The 21,924-nt window shown below is 32.1% G+C and overlaps 1 protein-coding gene across 15 annotated transcripts in view; it reads right to left on the bottom strand.

Moving 5' to 3' along the window:
* The window catches only part of LOC106061972 (protein Aster-B-like), a 50,193-nt gene that overhangs the window by 17,783 nt on the left and 10,486 nt on the right, over positions 1–21,924 (bottom strand). For 3 of the 15 annotated variants that reach the window (XM_056009405.1, XM_056009406.1, XM_056009407.1), the window contains 5 exons: positions 16,718–16,816; positions 12,667–12,923; positions 9,758–9,912; positions 5,589–5,654; positions 90–174 (listed from right to left, as the gene is read on the bottom strand). In XM_056009405.1, the coding sequence (XP_055865380.1) occupies positions 90–174; positions 5,589–5,654; positions 9,758–9,912; positions 12,667–12,923; positions 16,718–16,816 (662 nt within the window). Of the gene's footprint in view, positions 1–89; positions 175–5,588; positions 5,655–9,757; positions 9,913–12,666; positions 12,924–16,717; positions 16,817–17,177; positions 20,653–20,721; positions 21,276–21,499; positions 21,814–21,924 lie in introns of those variants that run through there. The other 12 variants (XM_013220212.2, XM_056009396.1, XM_056009403.1 and 9 more) reach the window with 12 other exon arrangements.

Here is a 21,924-nt window from a genome sequence, read left to right as displayed (position 1 = left end):
CTCAGTGTAATATTTTGTTATGTGCAATGCTCTAGTGTAAAACTAATTTCCTCCAGAATAATAAAGATACTATTATTCTAAAATCTTACCAACTATTAACCTTTCATCTTTAGGAACATCTTTGAACATTCTTTTGTAGTCCTCACTTCTTGACTTGTATGTTGTACTCATGATCTAAACAAAACAAATAACAAATGTTCTAAAGATGAAACTCAATGGTGAAATTCATGAAGGCATGCTGCCCATAGCAATTTTTTCCTGCCAAGATTTTTTTTAAACTCAAAAACACATTAAAGGAAAAATTGGGTAAAGGTAAGATGTGGTTAGGGCATCACACACAGTCACACATGAACACAAGAAAACAAAATGAGATCATTTTTCTTTAAAATTATATCTCCTGATAATTAAAATAATTAAAAGTTCACTGGTACAATAGTATTGCCTATTACACTGCCCAGTATTTTTTTTTTTAAGATTACTACTGGGCCACTAGTGGAAAATAGAAAAAAAAGGTGACCAGAGCTAGACAGCAATGTCTCAATAAAAATAATACTTCTTAAATTAAAACAAAAAGGTTAAACTAACATAGAGAAAGTAACATTGTAAAACTTAGAAGACAGGTTTCAAAATACATAGATTCTCTGTTAATCATCAATATGTTCCAAGCACTATGGGATTCACTAATGAGCATTTAAACCTGGCTAGTCTACAAAGTTGTAAACATCTGTAGTTCACTGATCGTTAATCATATGAAGAAATATACATTTTATAATAAATGTTTTTACCAGTATAATACTTTTAAATCAATGAGAAATTTATATGACTAAAATCATTGTGTCAGGGAAGATTCTTCAAATACTAGGAAAGCAAAAAGTAGTTCATCTTAAAGTAAAGTCAAGCAACATGATTTTTTTGTTTGAGTTCCATTCCATTTACAGATAGTACACGATTTGACCTCTTAAGTATATATTTACCAGTGTGTGTATATATTTCTATAGGAAAGGCAAGAAAAGGAAATAGAACAATAGATATTTTGATTTTTATCACTATTAACAAATATGAAAATTCTCCATACTTATTTTAAAATATGTCTCTAAGAAGTATTTAACCTAGATGGCCTTACAACAAATAGAGAAGTCACCTCTTTTATTAACTACACAGTGTCAATCTATAAAATAGAGCAATAATGCTAAAAATAACATCTAATTTTACATAGATCAAATTAAAAGTTTAAAAGTTAGATAACTCACACAGAAAACATGTTAAAAGTCATGAAGCCAAAAGTAGTATATTGTTTAAAATCCAGGTTTATGTTTGAATTCTAAGCATCAGAAATAATATGTAATAGAAGGACTACATACAAAATCAAAGAAAAAAAAAAGGTTTACAAATGTGTAGATAAATGTTTGATGAATGTAAGAAAAACAAAAACAAAAAAAAACTCCTGACCTCAAAAACATGATTATATTTCTTTCAACTCAACTATAAATACACAGTACTAATCTATTCTGTATGAAGAAGAGTCTTGATTTACATGTGATTGCCTGATTGTGTGGTAAATTCATCTAGATGGTCCCAGGTTCTAACCTTGCAGCCCCCCCCCCTCCCCAAACATACTGGGCTAGGATGCAATAATCTTCAAGTCTGAAGGAATATCAGAAACATGTAAAACAAAATAAATTGAAGTGTTCTTCCCAAAAAATATTGAGCATTGTATTATTATTATAGCTTTTATATAGCGCTACATTCATGCTTATAGTATGCTCAGTGTGCTTTTGATCCAATCTCATTTGTGGACCAGTGGGGGGAAGGGGGTATCTAGGAGTTGGTCTTCCATGCTGCCTTTAGGCGCTCAGTAAACACAACTCTGCCCGAGTCGGGTGTCAAACCTTGAGCCCCCTTCTAGGTAGCCAAGCCAAGCCAAGTTCAAGCGCACTTGGCCTCTCGACCACGCTTCCTGTAACCTTGTCAAGAATATCCCAAACTATATTTCTACTTGGCATACTCATACACTCAAGACAAAGTAAACTGAACAAGATAGAACATGCTAGAATACATTGTGAAAACCTTTAAAGACACTTGCAATGCTAGTGTGGTGACAGAATATAATGATATTTAGTGGGGCAAGCTCAAAGATGTTGATCCTAAACAACTTGAGTAGAGAACATAACATAGACAATAAATAACTAATTTAAAGAAAACTTGGACATTGGTCATTACAGCCATAGAAAGGTCTGGACACTAGATATCTTAGTTATAGAACACAGTCTGGACACTAGATATCTTAGTTATAGAACACAGCCGGACACTAGATATCTTAGTTATAAAACACAGTCTGGACACTAGATATCTTAGTTATAGAACACAGCCTGGACACTAGATATCTTAATTATAGAACACAGCCTGGACACTAGATATCTTAGTTATAGAACACAGTCTGGACACTAGATATCTTAGTTATAGAACACAGCCTGGACACTAGATATCTTAGTTATAGAAAACAGCCTGGACACTAGAGATCTTAGTTATAGAACACAGCCTAGACACTAGATATCTTAGTTATAGAACACAGTCTGGATACTAGATATCTTAGTTATAGAACACAGCCTAGACACTAGATATCTTAGTTATAGAAAACAGCCTGGACACTAGAGATCTTATTTATAGAACACAGCCTAGACACTAGATATCTTAGTTATAGAAAACAGTCTGGACACAAGATATCCTAGCTATACAACACAGCCTGGACACTAGATATCTTAGTTATAGAAAACAGCCTGGACACTAGAGATCTTAGTTATAAAACACAGTCTGGACACTAGATATCAGCATTACTCCTATAAGTTTCAGTATATGTAATTTTCAGTCATTATCATCTTCAGTTATTATTATCATCTACAACAGTGGTTAGTAAGATAGAATTACAATAAAAAAGAATTGGTGATGGGAGGTTGGAGGAACAAATACTCAGACATGAGTGTGTGCACATTTTGGTTTGGTTAGAAATAGGATGGGTTGCCTAGATTTTAGGATCATTCTGCTCAGATAGCATTCCACAGTCAGAGCCTATTTACTTATATGTAACACTTTTGTTGGACAGAAGAAGTCAAGGCACAAGTTTCTAGAATGACATGACATGATCCTTTTCAGCTTGTACCAAGCCAGTCAACACCCTACAAATAGAATTTAGCAGTCTCCACCAAACTAGGAACCTGGACAAATGCTATACCAGTGTTAACTCTTTCTCTCCTAATTGATGATGCCAACATTGATTTGACTCCCATTAAAATAATTTGATTTTGGATTTATAAACTTTAATTTGTGTTATGTAAAAAGAGCATGGATTCTCCAATAATTCAATACCAAATATAACATTTCCTGATAACAAACAATAAAGCTATTGAAATTTAATCATAACAGGACAGTGAAATACAAATGAGCAAAATGAATAATACTATCGAAATGAGGAAAATAATTATGGAGAGAAAGAGTTAACATTTTTCATTGTGTTTCCTAAAGAAAGTGTATCCTTTCTGTCAGAGTGGTGACTACATATTGATGCTGATCATAATTTACTTACTGTCATAAAGTAACCAGTCAACTGTTGCTTTGCATCAAATATCATCCTTTATTTCAACACAATACAAAGAGGTGTCACAATCTAACGAGTGAGAATCAACCAATAGTCCAGAAATTCACTTTTCTTATTAGATCTTTGACATAAAACCATTGATGCAGGAAGCCTTTCAAAGCTAAACAGTCACACTCTGTAGTTCATGCATGCTTTTAAAACAACAGTTTACAGCTCAGCACTTAAAATGAAAATGTTTAGCTTTGTTTGAATTGTAATGAGATATTCCTCAAGTTTTATTTACAACTGAAATACATTCATAGAAGTAGATGGTTTGAAATTGTGGTAACTTATTCGAATGACTGAATACAAATAAAAAGTTCACAACGTAATAAACAATAAATCAATACTGAGCCCAATGCAGTTCAAATAATTAGAAATAATGCACATAAGAAACTGGACTTTGAAATTGGAATACACATAAGAAACTGGACTTTGAAATTGGAATACACATAAGAAATTAGACTTAATCATTTATGCCACTCTGACAAAATGTCTAAATAAAGTGAGAACGCTGTTCACACAAACAAACACTCACAGGTGGCCGTCGCTACCATCTGCTAGAAATTAAAACATCATTTGGTTGACTTTGTGAAGAAGATGATACTTTGTCAGTGTGACAGGTGTTTTATAAACACATCAACTAAGATCCATGTTAAGTAGGTTCAACGTGTGGCCTTACACCCATTGTGTTATTTCTGTGGTGGCTAGCTAGAGTGAGCAGGTCATGAACTTAGGGCAAAGTTCAATGCAGTATGTCATTAATTCAGTCATAACCAATACATTTATTATGCATGCATATTTTAATATGTAGTTTCAAATCTACCAGAACAGACAATAATTCCATAATGCTTTTGGGAGACTATCTTATGCTGAGGTCTGGGACTCATATTGTTGATACCCACTGAGTCCAAATTCTAAATACTGTTATGAGCCTAACAGTGGCCAGTCTGAAGTTGAAGTAGAGTGCCAATGACCAATGAATACCATCATAGAATTGAAACTATCAACATTTCAACTGTATGAAGCAGTCACGTTTGATCAATGTTTACTGCAAAATAGTTTCTGGTTTAGAAAGTCACACAAATGTAAATGAGAGTTGACAATTAGAGAGAATGTATTATTTATGATCAACAAGAAACACACTTGATATTGCTAAATTATGCTGAGATAAAAATATACCAACATTACAAAGTCAATTTTATTCCAATTTTGTTCGGTTAATTAAGGGAGATTACTACAACACACTAAGCAAAGCAGAAATAAGCAAGATACATTGAAGCGAAAATGAAAAGGATACAGATATATAAATAAATAATGTATTTCTTCTCCAAGCTATTATATGAGGAATTTTACACATTTCAATATTATACAACAGCTATTAGAGACAGTGATGCTTGAATCACAGGGGAAAATAATATAAAAACATACAGCTAGGATAAAATAATTAACCTTTTACAGTTCATTAGTAAGACACACATTGACGCATTGTATTTTTGTATTGGATCATATCATCCAGAAATGTCAAAATTTCCTTCTAATAGAGGGAGCAATGGAAATAACTTTTAAATGAATACTTTTGTGATACACAACAATAGTGCTCAAATAAGAATGTGCTTTTATAATAATGCTCCTTTGATATTTCAGTTTCAAAGATTAAATACTTTTCAAAAGAAAATATTTCATACTTGATTTTTTGAATCTTAATTCATAAGTTACACAATGTTTACATTTAATTAGTACCATAGCATTAATAAACTAATTTTATTTAATACTGATGAAATGAAAAGTATGTAAAATTTAAATGCATTTATGTACTCTTTTAGTTTCAAGCATCTACTGGATAAATAAATAGATTATAAGTGGCTGGCATTCGTTAGCTACTATGAAAATAAAAAGCATAAGGATAACTACTTTGAACCTTTCCAGAAGCCTTTGATGTTTGCTACTAGTTTACCTGCTTTTTGCGTTTTATTGATTTTTTGCTGAATCCCATTTGTGACTTTCTTTTGTCCATTTCACTCTGTTTTCAAACAATTAGGTCAAAGTATTTTCAATTAGTTTAACCTGTGATATGTCAATAGTTCTTAAATTATCATCTTTTTAGAGTACAGTCAATGACTTAAATTTTGACCTGTGATATGTCAATAGTTCTTAAAATATCATCTTTTTTAGAGTACAGTCAATGACTTAAATTTTAACCTGCCATATATCAATAGTTCTTATAATATCATCTTTTTAGAGTACAGTCAATGACTTAAATTTTGATAGTTTTTATAATATCATCTTTTTAGAGTACAGTCAATAACTTAAATTTTAACCTGTGATATATCAATAGTTCTTATAATATCATCTTTTTAGAGTACAGTCAATGACTTAAATTTTGACCTGTGATATGTCAATAGTTCTTATAATATCATCTTTTTAGAGTACAGTCAATGACTTAAATTTTGACCTGTGATATGTCAATAGTTCTTATAATATCATCTTTTTAGAGTACAGTCAATGACTTAAATTTTGACCTGTGATATGTCAATAGTTCTTATAATATCATCTTTTTAGAGTACAGTCAATGACTTAAATTTTGACCTGTGATATGTCAATAGTTCTTATAATATCATCTTTTTAGAGTACAGTCAATGACTTAAATTTTGACCTGTGATGTCAATAGTTCTTATAATATCATCTTTTTAGAGTACAGTCAATGACTTAAATTTTGACCTGTGATATGTCAATAGTTCTTATAATATCATCTTTTTAGAGTACAGTCAATGACTTGGATTTTTAAAAAAATTACTTGCTTTATAACACTGTATTTTTAACTAAAAAAACAACAACAAACAACTACAATTTATTCTGTATTACTTCAGAGATTTATCTATTTTTCTTCTTTTATCAAAGGTGTAGTTAGTCAAATGATCTGTAGTTTGAACATTTCATTTAGTTCTAAAAAGTGTCAGCTCCCACAACTTAGTGACTTCGTGTTTATCTGGTTTCATTGATGGTTGACTTTTAAAGTGTCATGCATAACCTAATAAATTATGTACATAATAATGATGCTCTTGATTATAATAGCTCAAATGCAAACAGTCAAGCCCTGGTCCAGAAGAATAATTCAACTTATAAAAGTCATTTAAGCTAGAAAGGTTTAGAAGGGCTGATGTAATTGTCTAAAAGTCTGAGCAACTGAAGCTCAATGTTTCTCTATTACTTTATCAGGCAAAATTTTTTTAATTTACAAAACTTACACATTGTACATCCAGCAGAAAGAGCCTCACATACTCTAAATACAAAATACTACAAATCTGATCTTTATCACTGAGTTATGTGCATTTTTTAAAAATATAAAATACATGTGTAAGTCTGATTAAATCTATAAAAGTGGACCATAGAACTGATTACTGTAGGTAAAAAATATATATATAAATTGACAAATAGTGTCAAACTGAATGTATATCTCATGAATTACTTTACTTTAATTAATCAATTCATCAACTAACCAGGAAAAAGGTCATTTTTTCAAAGCATCAATGCTGCAATTTGTGCATATTTTGAAAACCCAAACGCAGTCAAACACAGCCATATCAAAAAAGAAAGTGCTAAACTCCAATTAGAGGCCATAGTTTCATAGGACAGTCCCAGCAAAGCAATGATCTCTGCATCCCAATGCTTTTATCAACAATTTAAACATTTATCCTATTGTAATGAATAAAGAGCTAAGTAGTGCAATAGACACCAGGTAGGTTACATGTGTTGCTATTAAATGTGTCAACCATGCATATGTAACAAACAGCCAACACATAAATCATTTAATCTATTCACACCATCCCAGTATATATCCACATCAGAAATACAGACATTTTTTTCCCCAAAGGCTACTACCATGTGATACAGTCTAATGCAAACATTACTTAGGGGCATGCAACATTCTCAAAAGAGATCTACTATTGACCAAGCGATAGGGGACACACATGCAGCAGATGTGCCAGTTAATCTTTTAAAGCTTTATTATGACATCCTCCGCAGTATGTACACATAAGTAAATAAAGGAATTAAAAAAAGCTCTTGAATGACATGTGAGATGTAATGGTAAACAAATAGTGATTAAGTGAACCACATGATAAATACTTAGCAATTGTTCAATCACAGTCACCAGGAAGAGTCAAGTCAATAAAGAATTTAAGCAATGTTTTATTGCAGATACAATTTTAAATAAATCTTTTTCATGGGCTTCAAATGAAGAGAGACATTACAAAATTTGTACGCAGCATTTTTTTTTTTCAGCTATCGTCTAAAACTCAAGTCTTAAAAATTGAATTTTAATCATCAAAGAACTCTAATTTAACATGACTAAATATAAAAGGTCGTGTGATGTCAAGGGTTAAAAATAAAAACTTCATCTTTCAACATCTTTAACTCTTCAGAATAATAATTTACCTGCTACACTCTTCCAACCTAAAAAAACTTTTGCATTTTTCAAAATAAATTTTGTTTTCTATTGAGTTGAAGAAGGAGGGATACCTTAGAAACAAAGAAATGATGATGTTTTAAACACACAAGCTGCCCATCTGGATTAAGTCTGCATCAACATTTTTTTAGTTTTAATGATTAAGTAGTTTAAATTATAATTAGTCAAATTTTTTTTTAATTTATTGAAAAATTATTTTTAAATGATCTTGTAAATCTCACAAATTTGTGTAGCATACATTCACGGTTATTCAAATTGCGAAATACCTTAGGTCTTCTTTAATGTGCTTCTATGTACTTTTTATGTAAAGGAAAGATTTTAGTTTGAAATAAAAGTTGTAAAAAAGTTGAATGCCTAAAGACACACATAACAATGATGATTAAATAGATATACACAGTTCAAATTAATCTTTTGAAATTGATCATATAATTATTGATCTGGAAACACAGAATAAAAAGTTTTCTATAAAAAACTATGAAATAAAAAATTAATAATTATTATTTCCCTTTAAGTACTACTCTTTATATATACAACATAGGACTTTAACTCTTTCTCTCCGTAATTATTTTTCCACGTTTCGACTGGATTCTTAATTTTGCTCATTGCTTTTTCACTCCCCTGTTACGATTAAGCTTCAATAGCTTTGTCGTTTGTTATCAGAAAATGTTTTATTTGATATAGAGTTAAAGGGGAATGCATGCTCTTTTTATAGAACACAAAGTAAAATTTATACAATTAAACATTTATTTAATTTAATGAGGTCAAATCAACGATTAGGAGAGAAAGAGTTAAACTTCTTTAAAATATATAGTATTTGAGGAAAAAGAAGTTTGCATATTTAATTTTAAAAATGAATCAGTTGGTTTTCAGAAGACAAAAGTATTCGCTGCACCTCATTTTATCGCACTTTAATATATGTATATATAATCAGATTTTCAATAATGCTTTTAGTTTAAAAGTGACAGAAGACAGATTTTGAAATTCTTTCTTAGTATTGAAAACAGATGAAAATTTAAAAAATCATGTCTTCTTTCTTTTTTTTAATATGCTTATATTAGAAAGTTTACAATTATGACACTTATAGATTAAAAAAGAAGGGTTTAGTAGAATGCTGTTGATCTTGACACATCCGTCTCCTTAACACCAAATATCCAGCCTTTTTTTTTGTTTTACAATAGCTATATAATTGGGGCTACGTAGCCACTGGAAATACTGCATTACTCACTAATCTTTGGACTCGAAGACAAGACTTATTATTATTATAATTGGTCTTGCTGATGTGCAGCAAAAGGTCAATGATTATTTCTTTCAATAAATCTGATAAAAGACAATTTTCATGACACAAATACCAAGTTAATAAAAAGATGTCGCGTCTGTGACAATTTAAAAAAATTTCCACCTACCTAATTTTAAGATGTTCTTGCTCTAGCCAGACAAATTTGTTTGATAACTGATATACACGAGTAATAAATATTGAATTATTACAGTCATATAACAGCTTCACCTTACACAAATACCAGCTCAATGTTTAGAGATATTAAGCATATTTAGCATTAAGACCCCATAAACACATTTGAACACACACAATACTACGGACCAGAAGTTCAAGCTGTACTACTGTACATTAATAGTGGAACTATAACAGATAGGTATCTTACATTGTACCAACGATTCTTCTTCTTTTCTGTCTTTGATCCACTTTTAGCTATACTGCCTGAAGACTGCTGGTCAGGAGACTTGCCACCTTCTTGAGCTGAAGAGTTCCATGAATCAACAGCGAGGCTGATGTCAAGAGACTTTTCTGAACATTTATCTGAGCAAAAACAAAAAAAAATAATGAAATAACAAGTAAAATAAAAAAAAAAGACAAATCCTACTTTATGAAGCTGAATACTGTTTTATAAGAGCGATTATTTTACTCTTAATAACTAATGAATGATAGATTTAAACAAAAATGGAAATTTTTTTGCCACCTCCCCCCACTCCCCAAAAATTCTTGTTAATCAAATGTATAAATCTACTCAGAGTATATATTATATTCTTATGATAGGCCTATAGATCCAGACCTATAAGACAGTGCATAAAATGTTCCTGAACCTGTGCGCAAAATGTTTATTAACATCTATTTATGTAACTATTTAAGTAATAAGGTCAACGATCAGGAAAAACAGCTAAATGTTGTCTGTTCAAGCTTAAGATTGTCTAGACCTCAAGCAAAAATTTCAATTAATTTTATGTTATACTTTGAAAAATTATAAAGGTCAAGTGTGGCCAATTAGCTAGTAATTCTTTTCTCAAAAACATACATCAATGGTCAAATTTCTAGGAAAATCCTTAGAGCTTGAAAAGAGGTATTGTAAAAAAGGAAATGAAGCTATAGGTGAATTTTTGTTTAAAAATAGAAATCTTAAAGTAATTGTTTACATAGAGAAAGTTGGTCAATAGTGGATTTTAAGCTGAAAAAAATTTTGATAAAAAGTGTAATTTTTAGCGGCCCCGAAAGGTGAAAAGACGCTATTCGTTTTGTGTGAAATGTCTGTCCGTCCGACCCGTTTAGATCTCGTAAACTAGAAAAGATATTGAAAATCCAACATCACAATATTTTAGACCATTCAAAGTTCTGATGCAACGGCTACTTTTTTTTTCTGAAAGCGAAAAATCTAATTTTTTAAATCAGTTATGCAAAGCAGTTTTTTAAAGAGAAAAAGCTAATTAGTATGCATTATAAGTTAGACCTAATTTAAAACGAATAGTAATCTTGTAAACTGCATTTTCCTGAACTTTTTTTAATTGCGGAAATTTTTTTTTTTTTTTGGAATAAGACATTTAAATTTTTCAAAACAATTAGATCAATTATAAGACATCAGTTAGGCCAGGGGAGGCACAGTGGCTGAGCGGTAGAGCGCTTGGCTTCCGAACTGGGGGTCCCGGGTTCGAATCCTGGGATTTTCAACTTTTGAATCTTTGAAGCCTCTGAGTCCACTCAGCTTTAATGGGTACCTGACATTAGTTGGGGAAAAGTAAAGGCGGTTGGTCGTTGTGCTGGCTACATGACATCCTCGTTAACCATAGGCCACAAAAACAGATGAACTTTACATCATCTGCCCTATAGACCACAAGGTCTGAAAGAGGAACTAGTTAGGCCAGGTTCACATCTAACTTTACCTTCACTACACAAGATCTGTTAACCTTCTTTCTCCAATCTTATCTCTCATTTGTCTTTGATATGATTTCATTCTAATGATCTTTCTGAAAATATTGAAGCCTGCCTGGGTGGACCACTTCAGGGGCCGATATTGAGTTTGTGTTTCCACACAAACTGTCTTTTGTAACCTTGTTTAAATTTGTTTTTTACAGCGCATTTTTCATGCTTATAGCATGCTATCTGCACTATTGTCAAATCTCTTTTTTGGACCGGGGGAGAGGAAGGGGGATTATCTAGGAAAAGGTTTATGTGCTGCCTTGAACTTGAGCCCCTTTGATATGAGGTCAAGCAGTTCAAGCCTCTCAGCCACACATCCCACAAAAGCTGCAGATCAGAAGATATGACTGTCACACTCAATTGCACATTTGGTCTACAGTGAAAGTTTGAGCAAAGTAAATCAAAACATTTTCATTCTAGATTGCAAGCGCCTCTTCAAGTTGGGCCCTTGACTAGGCATTATATAAATAAGTCAAACAAAGAAAATTTGAAGGGCAGAGAAATAGTATGATTTTTGAAAAGGTCTTTTAAAAATATTCTAAAAGAAAGAGTAAAGGCATATCTCAGGATAAGTTCAAGTCAATTCTTTCTGTTAGTTAATCTCCTTTTTGTCAATAGTACTAGCATTAAGTCTGTACATCTTTTATTTATAACTGTGATTTCTAATTTATTTCAACATTTGGATGTAAACTTTTACTCTGTAGATTGAATTTAAAAGGATTAAAACTGTTTCACTTCAGCGTATAACTTGACAAATCCATGTGTCTTACTGTTGTATTCAAATATACAGTAAATTTCCATATATCAATTCTCAAAGAAAACAACCCCCCTTGCCCCTAGAACAATAATATTTAAAAAAAAATATAAAAAAAAAATGATTGAGTTCACAGAATTGGGAATTGAATCATGTTTACAAATTTTAATATGAAACAATATAAAATTTGTTAATGTATTCTCCTAATATGGATCTAACTAAAATAAAAATAATAAATATTTATTTGTGTTTTTATAATAAATTTTATTAATTTCTGCCAGAATTTGGGAAGGGCTCCATTCTGTTAACCAGTTATTTATGTCCTTGGCATTTTTAGATTCCATTTGGAATATATTCTCTATTTATGGAGTTTGGTGTAGAATTTTTTTAGACAAATTTTTAAAATCTGTTATAAACGACACTTGCTGATGTGTATAATTTATGTTTGTTTTTTTTTAAATTTATCTGCTGTGTTCTTCATCCCAGCAATTACTTCCAGCTGGTGATGTCAATACTTCACTGTCTTTATCTCTAGCCTATGGTCACAAGTGTCAAAGGCTGACCAGCTGAGGCTGTCGATGAGCTAAACATACAATGATGTTCTAACTTACCCAGTATATTATCCAGAGATCTCTCAAAAGAATATGAGCTCCTGTTGCTGCTGTTCATCTCATACAGATCCTGTGCTGAGCCAGGTCTTCTCTCTAAGGCATTCCCATTTTCTGTAAAGCTGCGATCCATGCCCTCTGAAATAGTGTTGATTCTTGGTGGAGATTCATAAGTGTTATGCGGCTTATCAGGAGAAGCACTGCGGCTGCAATTGGCTGAGTTATGTATAGGAGATCCCCCTTCTTTTGCTCCTTCATCACTGGTAAGGAAAAAAAAAACACATATTGTTCATTTGAAAACTGAATAGACATATATGTACATCAAATGATCCTAAGTACTAATTTTCCACAGTCCAATGCTCAGCACAGTAAACAACTGCTTTACTTCCCACCTGTTAAAATATGGAATAAAATTTCATAAATATGCTAAGAAACTAAATCTTAATCATGTGTTTAGAAGTCAAGCCCTCCAACAACCCAGCAAACACTTCCCTAATGTAAATAATGCAAAAAGGACCACAACTGAAACCTATATATCAGTGGTCTTCAACAGGGGCGCTATCGCCCCCTCTGGGGGGCATTTTCGTGAAATTGGGGGTAAGGGGGCGCTGGGCATACAGGTGGAAAGAAGAAACTAAAGGTGCATGTCACAAAACACATAAAAAATTTCTTCAAAATTAAAGCAGGCAAACTAAATGTAAACAAATTATGGTTAGCTTGCTTCTAATTTAAGAACAGAAACAATGTTAAAAATTGAGTTCAGGAATCCCATTTTCTATTTTTAAATTATGTAATCGGAGGGTATCTAGTGTCCTTAGAGCTTGCACGCGTAAACGTTTATGATTATATAAACAAACTAGGTAATAAGCCTTTTAGATTGTAGTTAATTTTATCTACATATGTTAATGTATTGATATGTAAATGTTAATTTAAAAAACAACAACGTTAAAGCTAACATTCAAATAGAATAATTTAACCTTTTTTTAAACAAAAAAACATTGACAAAATGTTGTTACGAAAATTCGATGGTATGTAAAGGAGTATTTTTCCAAAGTTTTAGTGAATTGCCACTAGATAAAAAGTATTCCAATGTTCTACATTGAATGATGGCATTCGCAGATGTGGTTATGAAACCATGTCGGCTTTACGAACATATAGCAATATCCAAAAATAATGTTAGAATATTCATCAACAATTATGAAAAATTTACTATTCAAAAAATATTTAAAAAAAAAAAACAACAGCAAAGCAGGATATGTTTTAGTGGCCTCTTAGTCTTATGATATTGTTTGAAAATTGATAAAAACTAAAATAAAAATTTTTGGAAACTTATCAGTGACACAAAAAGACTTTTTTTTTTGGTTGATGATGACATATTAATTTCAAAAGGAAATTGTCTAGTTATGTAGCTTATGACGACATATATGGTAACCATCAGTGGTTGGACACTACAATAGCTTCATAAGTATTATAGTATAAAAAACATATCTATCCCCTATTCACCTTGTGAGTTATGATACATAGGCAATTTTAGCCTGCAATTTCATTTCTATTTGAATCTAATTATAAAAATTGTAAATAAAATACAAGCCAATGCCGAAAATAAGCTAATCTTTCTTTGTGAAACAAATGATAAGCAACATGTTAAACTTTTATTGTAAACTGAGGTTTGCTGGATTTCGAAAGGAATTTGTTATTGCTCGTTTTGCTAAGCTCTTAAACACAATTTTGGATTTTTTAATTAATTTTTTTGAGAAACAGGAAGATTCAACGGCTGGCGATAACTTAAGTAGGCTAAAAAAATTGTTTTAGATAGTAGGCATCTAACACAAATGAATGAAACCAAGTTCCGAATGCAAGGAAATAAACTGACTTTTATTGATTATTTCATTCTCTTTTATCGAGATATTAAATCTATTTTACAGGGTTTTACAATCTCACATAACTTGTTTGTTGACAAATAAATTACTATTTAAGGACATCAATATCTATGTAATTCACCTAACAATGCTCTATGAAGAAATGACGATTCGCTTCTAGGATGTAAATAAATAAAACAAATTAAATGTAAATGACAGTTATTAAACATTTGTTACTGATGTTCAAATGGAGTTGCAGGAAAAAATAGATTTACAAAATTATTCCTCAGTAAAAAGAATGTTAACATAGGAGGCACAACAGAGATATGGGTGCACTTAAATGTTTCGGTAAAATTTCAAAACTGTGTTCGAAAATGGAATTACTAATTAGCTTTTCCATCAACATACGTGGTTAACCTAGATTTAGCCTTGCTTTGGCTAATTTAAAGCTCAAAATGTTTAATATTGTCAGACTTCAGGAGGCACAAGGTTCCAATTAGCTTAATTTCATTTTGTACTGAATTCAGCAATAATTCAGCAATAATAATGTTTATATTAAAAATAGAACTAAATTTACAATTAAACCTAAAAAACGTCTAATATTCAGTAATTTAAAAAGGAAATATTCTTAGCACCTGAAAGAAAGTCATGACAATGCGATTAATTTTTGTATGCAATCACTGCAAGTTATTTGACATAGCTTTTGTATAATGATAATAATGGCAATGTCTTCGATTCCGAAGAATAAGGCTGAGTGCAGTGTTTCACATAACTATGCAAACCCAGTTGTGACCTGCATATTTTCCCGAATTTTGTGCTCTTAAGGGGGGCACCTCTGTAACGCTGTCCTCCTCTAAGCTCGCCAAAGAAAATCGTCTTTGGCATGCAGTCATCTCCCATGGGGATAAATGTTATTGATAGCATAAAAATGTTTAAATAAAAGACATTTTGTTCCAATTTGATTTCTCACACTTCTTTATACGTGTTTTTCTTACAGGGAGGCGTTGGCGGATTTTTAAAGGAAAAAAATACGAAAAGGAGGCCGTAGGCCAAAAAAGGTTGAAGACCAGTGCTATATATCTTCACAAATGTTATGATTTAAGAAAATCTCTCTACAAAGAAAGAAAGATAATTGTCTCTAAAATTGTAATATGGTGTTTTAACATTACTGACTCGAGATAATTTCTAAGTAACCTAATTAAAAAGTGAAACTGTTCCTTTATTATCTTGTTTCTTCATATTTTTTTAAAAATCATGTTAAGTTAAATCTCTAAGGAATAATTATTGTTAAAGTTCTCACTGTTCTGACTTAATGTTAATAAAAAATATAATAATAATAACCTCTCAGAATAGTAAGTCTATTTTCAAATATTTAGCTTTTAGTCTTGTAGTACTTAAATTACTCCTAAACATTTTTTCTAAAATTGCAAAATCCAAAATATCACTGCTTAATTACAGTTCCTAGATCCTAAATCATTTTTCTTAGTTTAACTGGCTTCCAAATAAATATTTCCCATTCTCCATTTCAAAAAGTTATTTTTTTTTATAACTATTTTGGACTAATTTGATTCAGGATGGATATTTGTTGCTTTTTATTAAAATTTCACAGCTTAAAAATAGACTTGTAAATGATGCTTTTAGTTTAAGGTTCTAGCTTGTAAGCTACTAACAAAAATGAGGTTAATTTCAACTTGCAACCGATTTTTTTATGCCTAAATAGCTTTAGTTTTGACCTGGTAGGTCAATATAATATTAACAAAGATCCAAGTCTGTACTCAAAATAGAAAGTAAGCTACATTAGTCATACATTCTGTCTTTGAATATTTCCTTTTTACGAAAAAGCAAAAACAAAAAAAAACAAGACTTCATTTTTAGGATTTTTTAATTGACAATTTACCTCTGCAATGAAGAGTATAGAGAATGGATAATGTGGATGATATTCAGACTTATAGAGTTCGCAAGAAGGCTAGGAGAGTGTGAAGTGTTTCATCAGATTTAATCAAGTTGATCATGAACTAATTAAGGATTTGGTCAATTAAATGTTGTGTTTTGTTTGAAAGTTCCAACTTGTTGGGCATATTTTTAGATGTAGCGCAATTGACTTATCGTTATAAAGGGGATGTTATTTAATAATCTAATCTTTCTGATGATTTTAATGTAAGTGAACAATACAGACACTGTCTAATTTTAATTACCTTTCTCGCAGATCAGTAGAACTAGCTCTAGAAGATGGTCTCTGCAATCCTGGAGAGGACAAAGATTCTTGGCTAGAATTAAGGTCCTTTGATCGTCTGCTAAAATGAGAAAAAATGACACAAAATATTTTTTTTTAATTTTATTTAATTTCCTTAGTAAAAGCAAAATAAAACAAAAGCTTTGCTCTACCAAGTGCTGCATCTTTCATTAACAGATTAGTTTATCATAAAAGAACAGATCCTACACATATTCTCTGATTATACAACCCCCGAATGTCAGAAATATGAAAATTTAAAGTCTAGTTTTAAAATTCTGTGACTCATTATATACGAGTATAATTTTAGGTAGGCCTATATATATGGGGAAAAAAAAGCCTCAATTGTTGTAACAAACCCAAAAAAAAAAAAAAAAAAAAAAAAAAAAAAAAAAGAAGAAGAAGTTTATCTTTGTTAGACTTACCGATGATAAACACTTAAATTAGGTGACATTTTTACATCAAAGGAAACAGCATCTGTTTGTTTTTGTTTAGTTTCCCTTAGTGTCACACCACTGAAACGCTTGTACTCAACTTGATCCACAGTAAGAGAAACACGCTGCATCTCCAATGTGTCTTTATTGGGTTTGAAATTTATAACATTACAATTTGTATCACCCTCAAAGGAAAAATTTAGTTCATTTCGGGCAATATTCACAGAACTGATATCTCCATCAGTCATATTCATTATGTGTGGTATTTTTTCTTACTGAAGAATCTAAATGAGTCTCTTAAAAGGCATTCAAATGTTTAATACAGCCTCAGATTTATTAGTAGAATGCAAGATACATTTTTCACAAAGTTGCTATGTTGGCACTTAGTAATTGTTTAAAAAAGCATGGTTTATCACTCAAACACAGCTACCATCTCTAGAAGAGCTTTTTCTTGAAAGATGCCTTTCCCAAAAAACTCATGATTCTTAAAGACAACCTGCACCCATTAAACCACTGTTAAAACAGATCTGAACAAAAAGGTCATCTCCTTTCCATTAGGACTAAAACAGAAAGAATTAAAAACTCCTTTATCCCACTTTTGGTCAGAGTGTTACAGGGTCATTTGTCAGCATTGAGAAGCACATAGAAGTCTAATTCATAAAGCGCTGGTCGTTAGTGTTAGTGTGTATGTGTTTCATGTATGAATGATGTTTGTATTTGCATCTATTTTGTTATTGAACAGAAGTTATGCTGAGAAGGTCGATAGTAGTGAAACTGAATTACCATTTGATTGGACCAATAAAAATGATCTATCTTATCTAAAAAGTAATGATTAAATTCATTTATTTTTCAAATCAGATGGCTGCCTTGTTATGTGATATGCACTTCCAGCAATCCTCATAATGGCCCCAAGTTTGAATCCTGCCCACTTCCATCTTCTGTTTGGACTAGGATGTAACAATCTTCATTTCTGAAGGAATGTTCAAAAATTCCTTTTTTTTAAAGATACATTTATGATTATTTGTGGTAATGGAAATAAGCACTCCACTACATATAAAATGCTTCCTATTGGCATTGATGCGTCTGAAAAAGCCTCTGACGACCAGTCCAACTCTTGTTGAGTCCAGCGAAACTGGAAGAAGGTGAGTCGCTGGTGCCTAAACCAGTAAGCTTCGGACTGTAGGGACTCATTAATTAGTAATTGCTGGCTACCCACCTATGAGAAGGAAAACTCTGAATTCAAACCTCTGCTGCCATGCGAAAGGCTTTGGGAGTCAACCCTGAGAAAAAATCTGAAGTCAGCGACCCTTAGGTAGTTTGCAGCACTCAGTGCTACAAACTGGCAGAGCCAGCAACACTGTTGACCCCAAACTATATCAGCACTTGCCGTTCCTTTGGATACATCAGCTGCATGGAGAGAGGGGAACTGATATGTAGGCGACATTGTTCCAACCACAGCTAATGCCCAGGCATTCATTTCCTTTCCATGAGATAGTTGCTTTGCGGGTGTAGGAGGCCATATAGTTAATACATTTTGAAGTTACACAAGTAGTTTAGAAAAAGATTATATATAAGTGGTAATGGATGTAAGCACTCCACTACCTATAAAATGCTTCCTAATGGCAAGCGTCTAAAATAGCCTCTGACAACCAGTCCAACTCCTGGCCTTCACGTGTGGCTCAGATATTGAGTCCAGCGGAACTGTTCTCACTAACAGGAGAAAGGGCAAATGCGAGTAACTGGCGCCTAAGCCAGTAAGCTTCGTGCAGGAGGGGCTCATTAGCCATGGCTGGCTATCCACCTAGGAGAAGGAAAACTCTGAATTCAAACCTCTGTTGCCGTGCAGCTATACCCAATCATGGGAAAGGCTTCGGGAGTCAACTCCTGAGGAAAAATCAGGGTTTGGCGACCCTAAGGCAGTTACACCCTGGGAAAACCTGCGACGCCGCTGACCCCAAACTGTATCAGCACTGCCGTTTTTTGGATACATCAGCTACGTGGAGAGGGGGGAAATAATGTGTGGGCGACATAGTTCCTACCACAGCTAATGCCAAGGCATTTGTCTCATTTCAATGAGATGATTTATAGTCGCTTTGCGACTGAAGGAGGCCATAATCATAAAAAAATTTTTTTAGTTAGTACTTCATTAAAATACTTTATTTAAACTTTTCAATGATGTATAAATTATGACTGTATGTTTAACAGTTAGAAAGTTATGATTTTTTTGTTGTGGCATTTTGACCTAACATTGAGCACAATGGAACAAGTGAGAGGAGAGCTTGTCATTGGCTAAGATGGGATTGACTGGGCAAAACACACCCCCAGGTCAAAAGTTCAAACTTGAGTTTTGTAGATGAAAGATCTACTTATTAAATAAGAAATTTAATAGTAGATCTAGTATTAGTAGTAAATTTCTAGCTCACAAAGCTGATTTCATTTATATTTATGAACTTTACTTGTTTAGAATGTAAATATTGATGAAATAAATAAATTATTAGGTCCTGAGCTACAAGAAATGTCAGAGTGGTGTGGACAAAATGGCGGCGTTGTGATGGCAGAAAATAACAAAATATAAAAAAAATTGTGATCAAAATAGTCTGAAACAATTTTTTTTAAACGTGCTTTTAAACTCATGCGCATATATTTTTAGTACACAAAAACTATTTGAATATATGCAGAATATTAGGCCTTACAGGGCCTGATTTGGTTTTAAGTTTTTTTAAGAAATTTCTTTAAAAAACTGAACATTCCATAGGGCACATCAAAACATCTCTAAATTATCAATCGTTTTTTACTTCCGGGTTTTTTCGCCTAGCTATATATTATACTTAATATATTATATAGTCTAGTACACTGTCATGAAATGTGCAGGAAATTATCTTCTTTTTTGAAGTAACATCTGTAACATATTGTTGTAACCCTACTGGCAACACGATAGGGTAAACTGTGTATGATCAGCTGACATGTGACATAGGCCAATAATACAGTTTAGCGTGCTGTATCAATGGACAAGGGACAGTCCAGGTGTGAACTTTGCATGTGAATATGACCCATGTTATGGTCATGTGATCAGAAGCCTTTATGGACAAGAGGCAGTGTATAAGGCTAGATCTAGTTGACCCCACAAAAAAAAAAAAATAACTGCGCGACCCTGCGCATCTAGGCCGCTCACTCCACTCAGTGAATGTGACCTTATTTGGTACCTGCTTGATCAATAATTGTCCCTCCAGCTACTTTTTTTTTCTGGTACCGTACTGTGTTGATGATAATAGCATGCTAGGTACCTACCTAGGCTGGTCAATCAATAATTAGAGCGACAAGGAGTGAAAAAAGAGAGAGAAAGAGAGAGAGCAGGATTGTGCCACTCATGAAAACATTATTTTTTTCATTCACACTATACCCAACTCTACTCCTCATTAGCACTATGTTTAGCGATATTCCCTTTCTTTTTACTCATTCACATCACACATCTAATACAAAAGCAAAATTAAGTAAGAAAATGTTAGACCTATACAAAATAAATCAAAGAAATCACCATTTCCCGGCCTTGAGTTATATCCCTTTGATATGCATTTTCAACATTAAAATAGCGTTCGTTAGTGTCATTGATAGTGATAAAGACCGTTCGTTAGTGTCATTGATTGTGACAAAGAAATATTATAGAACACCCCATATTTACGCAAAGACTATGACGTGTGTGTTTTTAGGCCTATTTACAAGCATTTTAGATAGTTCATGTTTAGCTGATACTTAAATTTTCTAAAAAAAATCTCCTTCAGCCTGCACCTACCCTTCTTCTATCCTAGAAAATAAAATGGCATTGTCCTACCAGTGCTCTTTAAACCTGTGTAAAACCCTTGTTTTTCAGAGTAAACGAAACTAAATGTGTCTGAACTATAAAGAAATGGAATATAAATAAAAACAATTTCAAGACTAGTTTCGTTGTAACTAACAAAATAGAGGCTCATTCTAACAAAGATTGTTGGGTGTTCGTCAGAAAATAGGGGGTGTTCCCTAGACAAAAATTACTCTAGACCTATATTAGTATATTCTTAGATCTATATAATATTAGGCCTATTAATTATTATACTAATATAGATTATAGTAATACAGTATATATACTTATATAGAATCTCTAGTCATTAATAAGTCATAGTGATAGAGAGTATATCATCTAGATCAGTATCATCAGTCTACGATGAACATGCACAGCAGTCAACATAAGTAGCTTAATCTAAGATTTAAGATAAAGATTGGTAAATCATTAATTAAAATGATAAATCTAGATTTTTATAATAATAATTTAATATTACTAGACTGTACTAGACTCTTGACTGTCTAGCCTATACTAGATTTGATTTAGTATACTCAGTGATACTCCACTAATCACTAAGACAGTCACAGTAGACTCGAGATCTAGATTAAATATAACTTCGACCACTCTACGAAAGAAAACAAACAAAAGACATCAGAATTGGACTTCTTGATCTAATCTAATAATCAAATATATCTCTAGATCTATTTTCTAGATCTAGATCTATTAGCTAATTAGTAATTTTCAATGAACCGTTCACTATTCAGCAACCCCATATTCTTTGACAACAATAACAAATAAAAGTACGAAAATAAACTTCCACTAGCTATGCCAGAAATGTTTTTAGGATTAAAAATGGAAGTTAAAATTAAGAGTGATTAAAATTGAATTAATAAATATTTTTGTTATTAATAAAACTAATTC

The sequence above is a fragment of the Biomphalaria glabrata genome, chromosome 14, assembly GCF_947242115.1.
Source record: "Biomphalaria glabrata chromosome 14, xgBioGlab47.1, whole genome shotgun sequence".
NCBI lineage: Eukaryota > Metazoa > Mollusca > Gastropoda > Planorbidae > Biomphalaria > Biomphalaria glabrata.
Note: the sequence above shows the minus strand (reverse complement) of the source record. Positions and strands in the feature narration are given on the sequence as shown.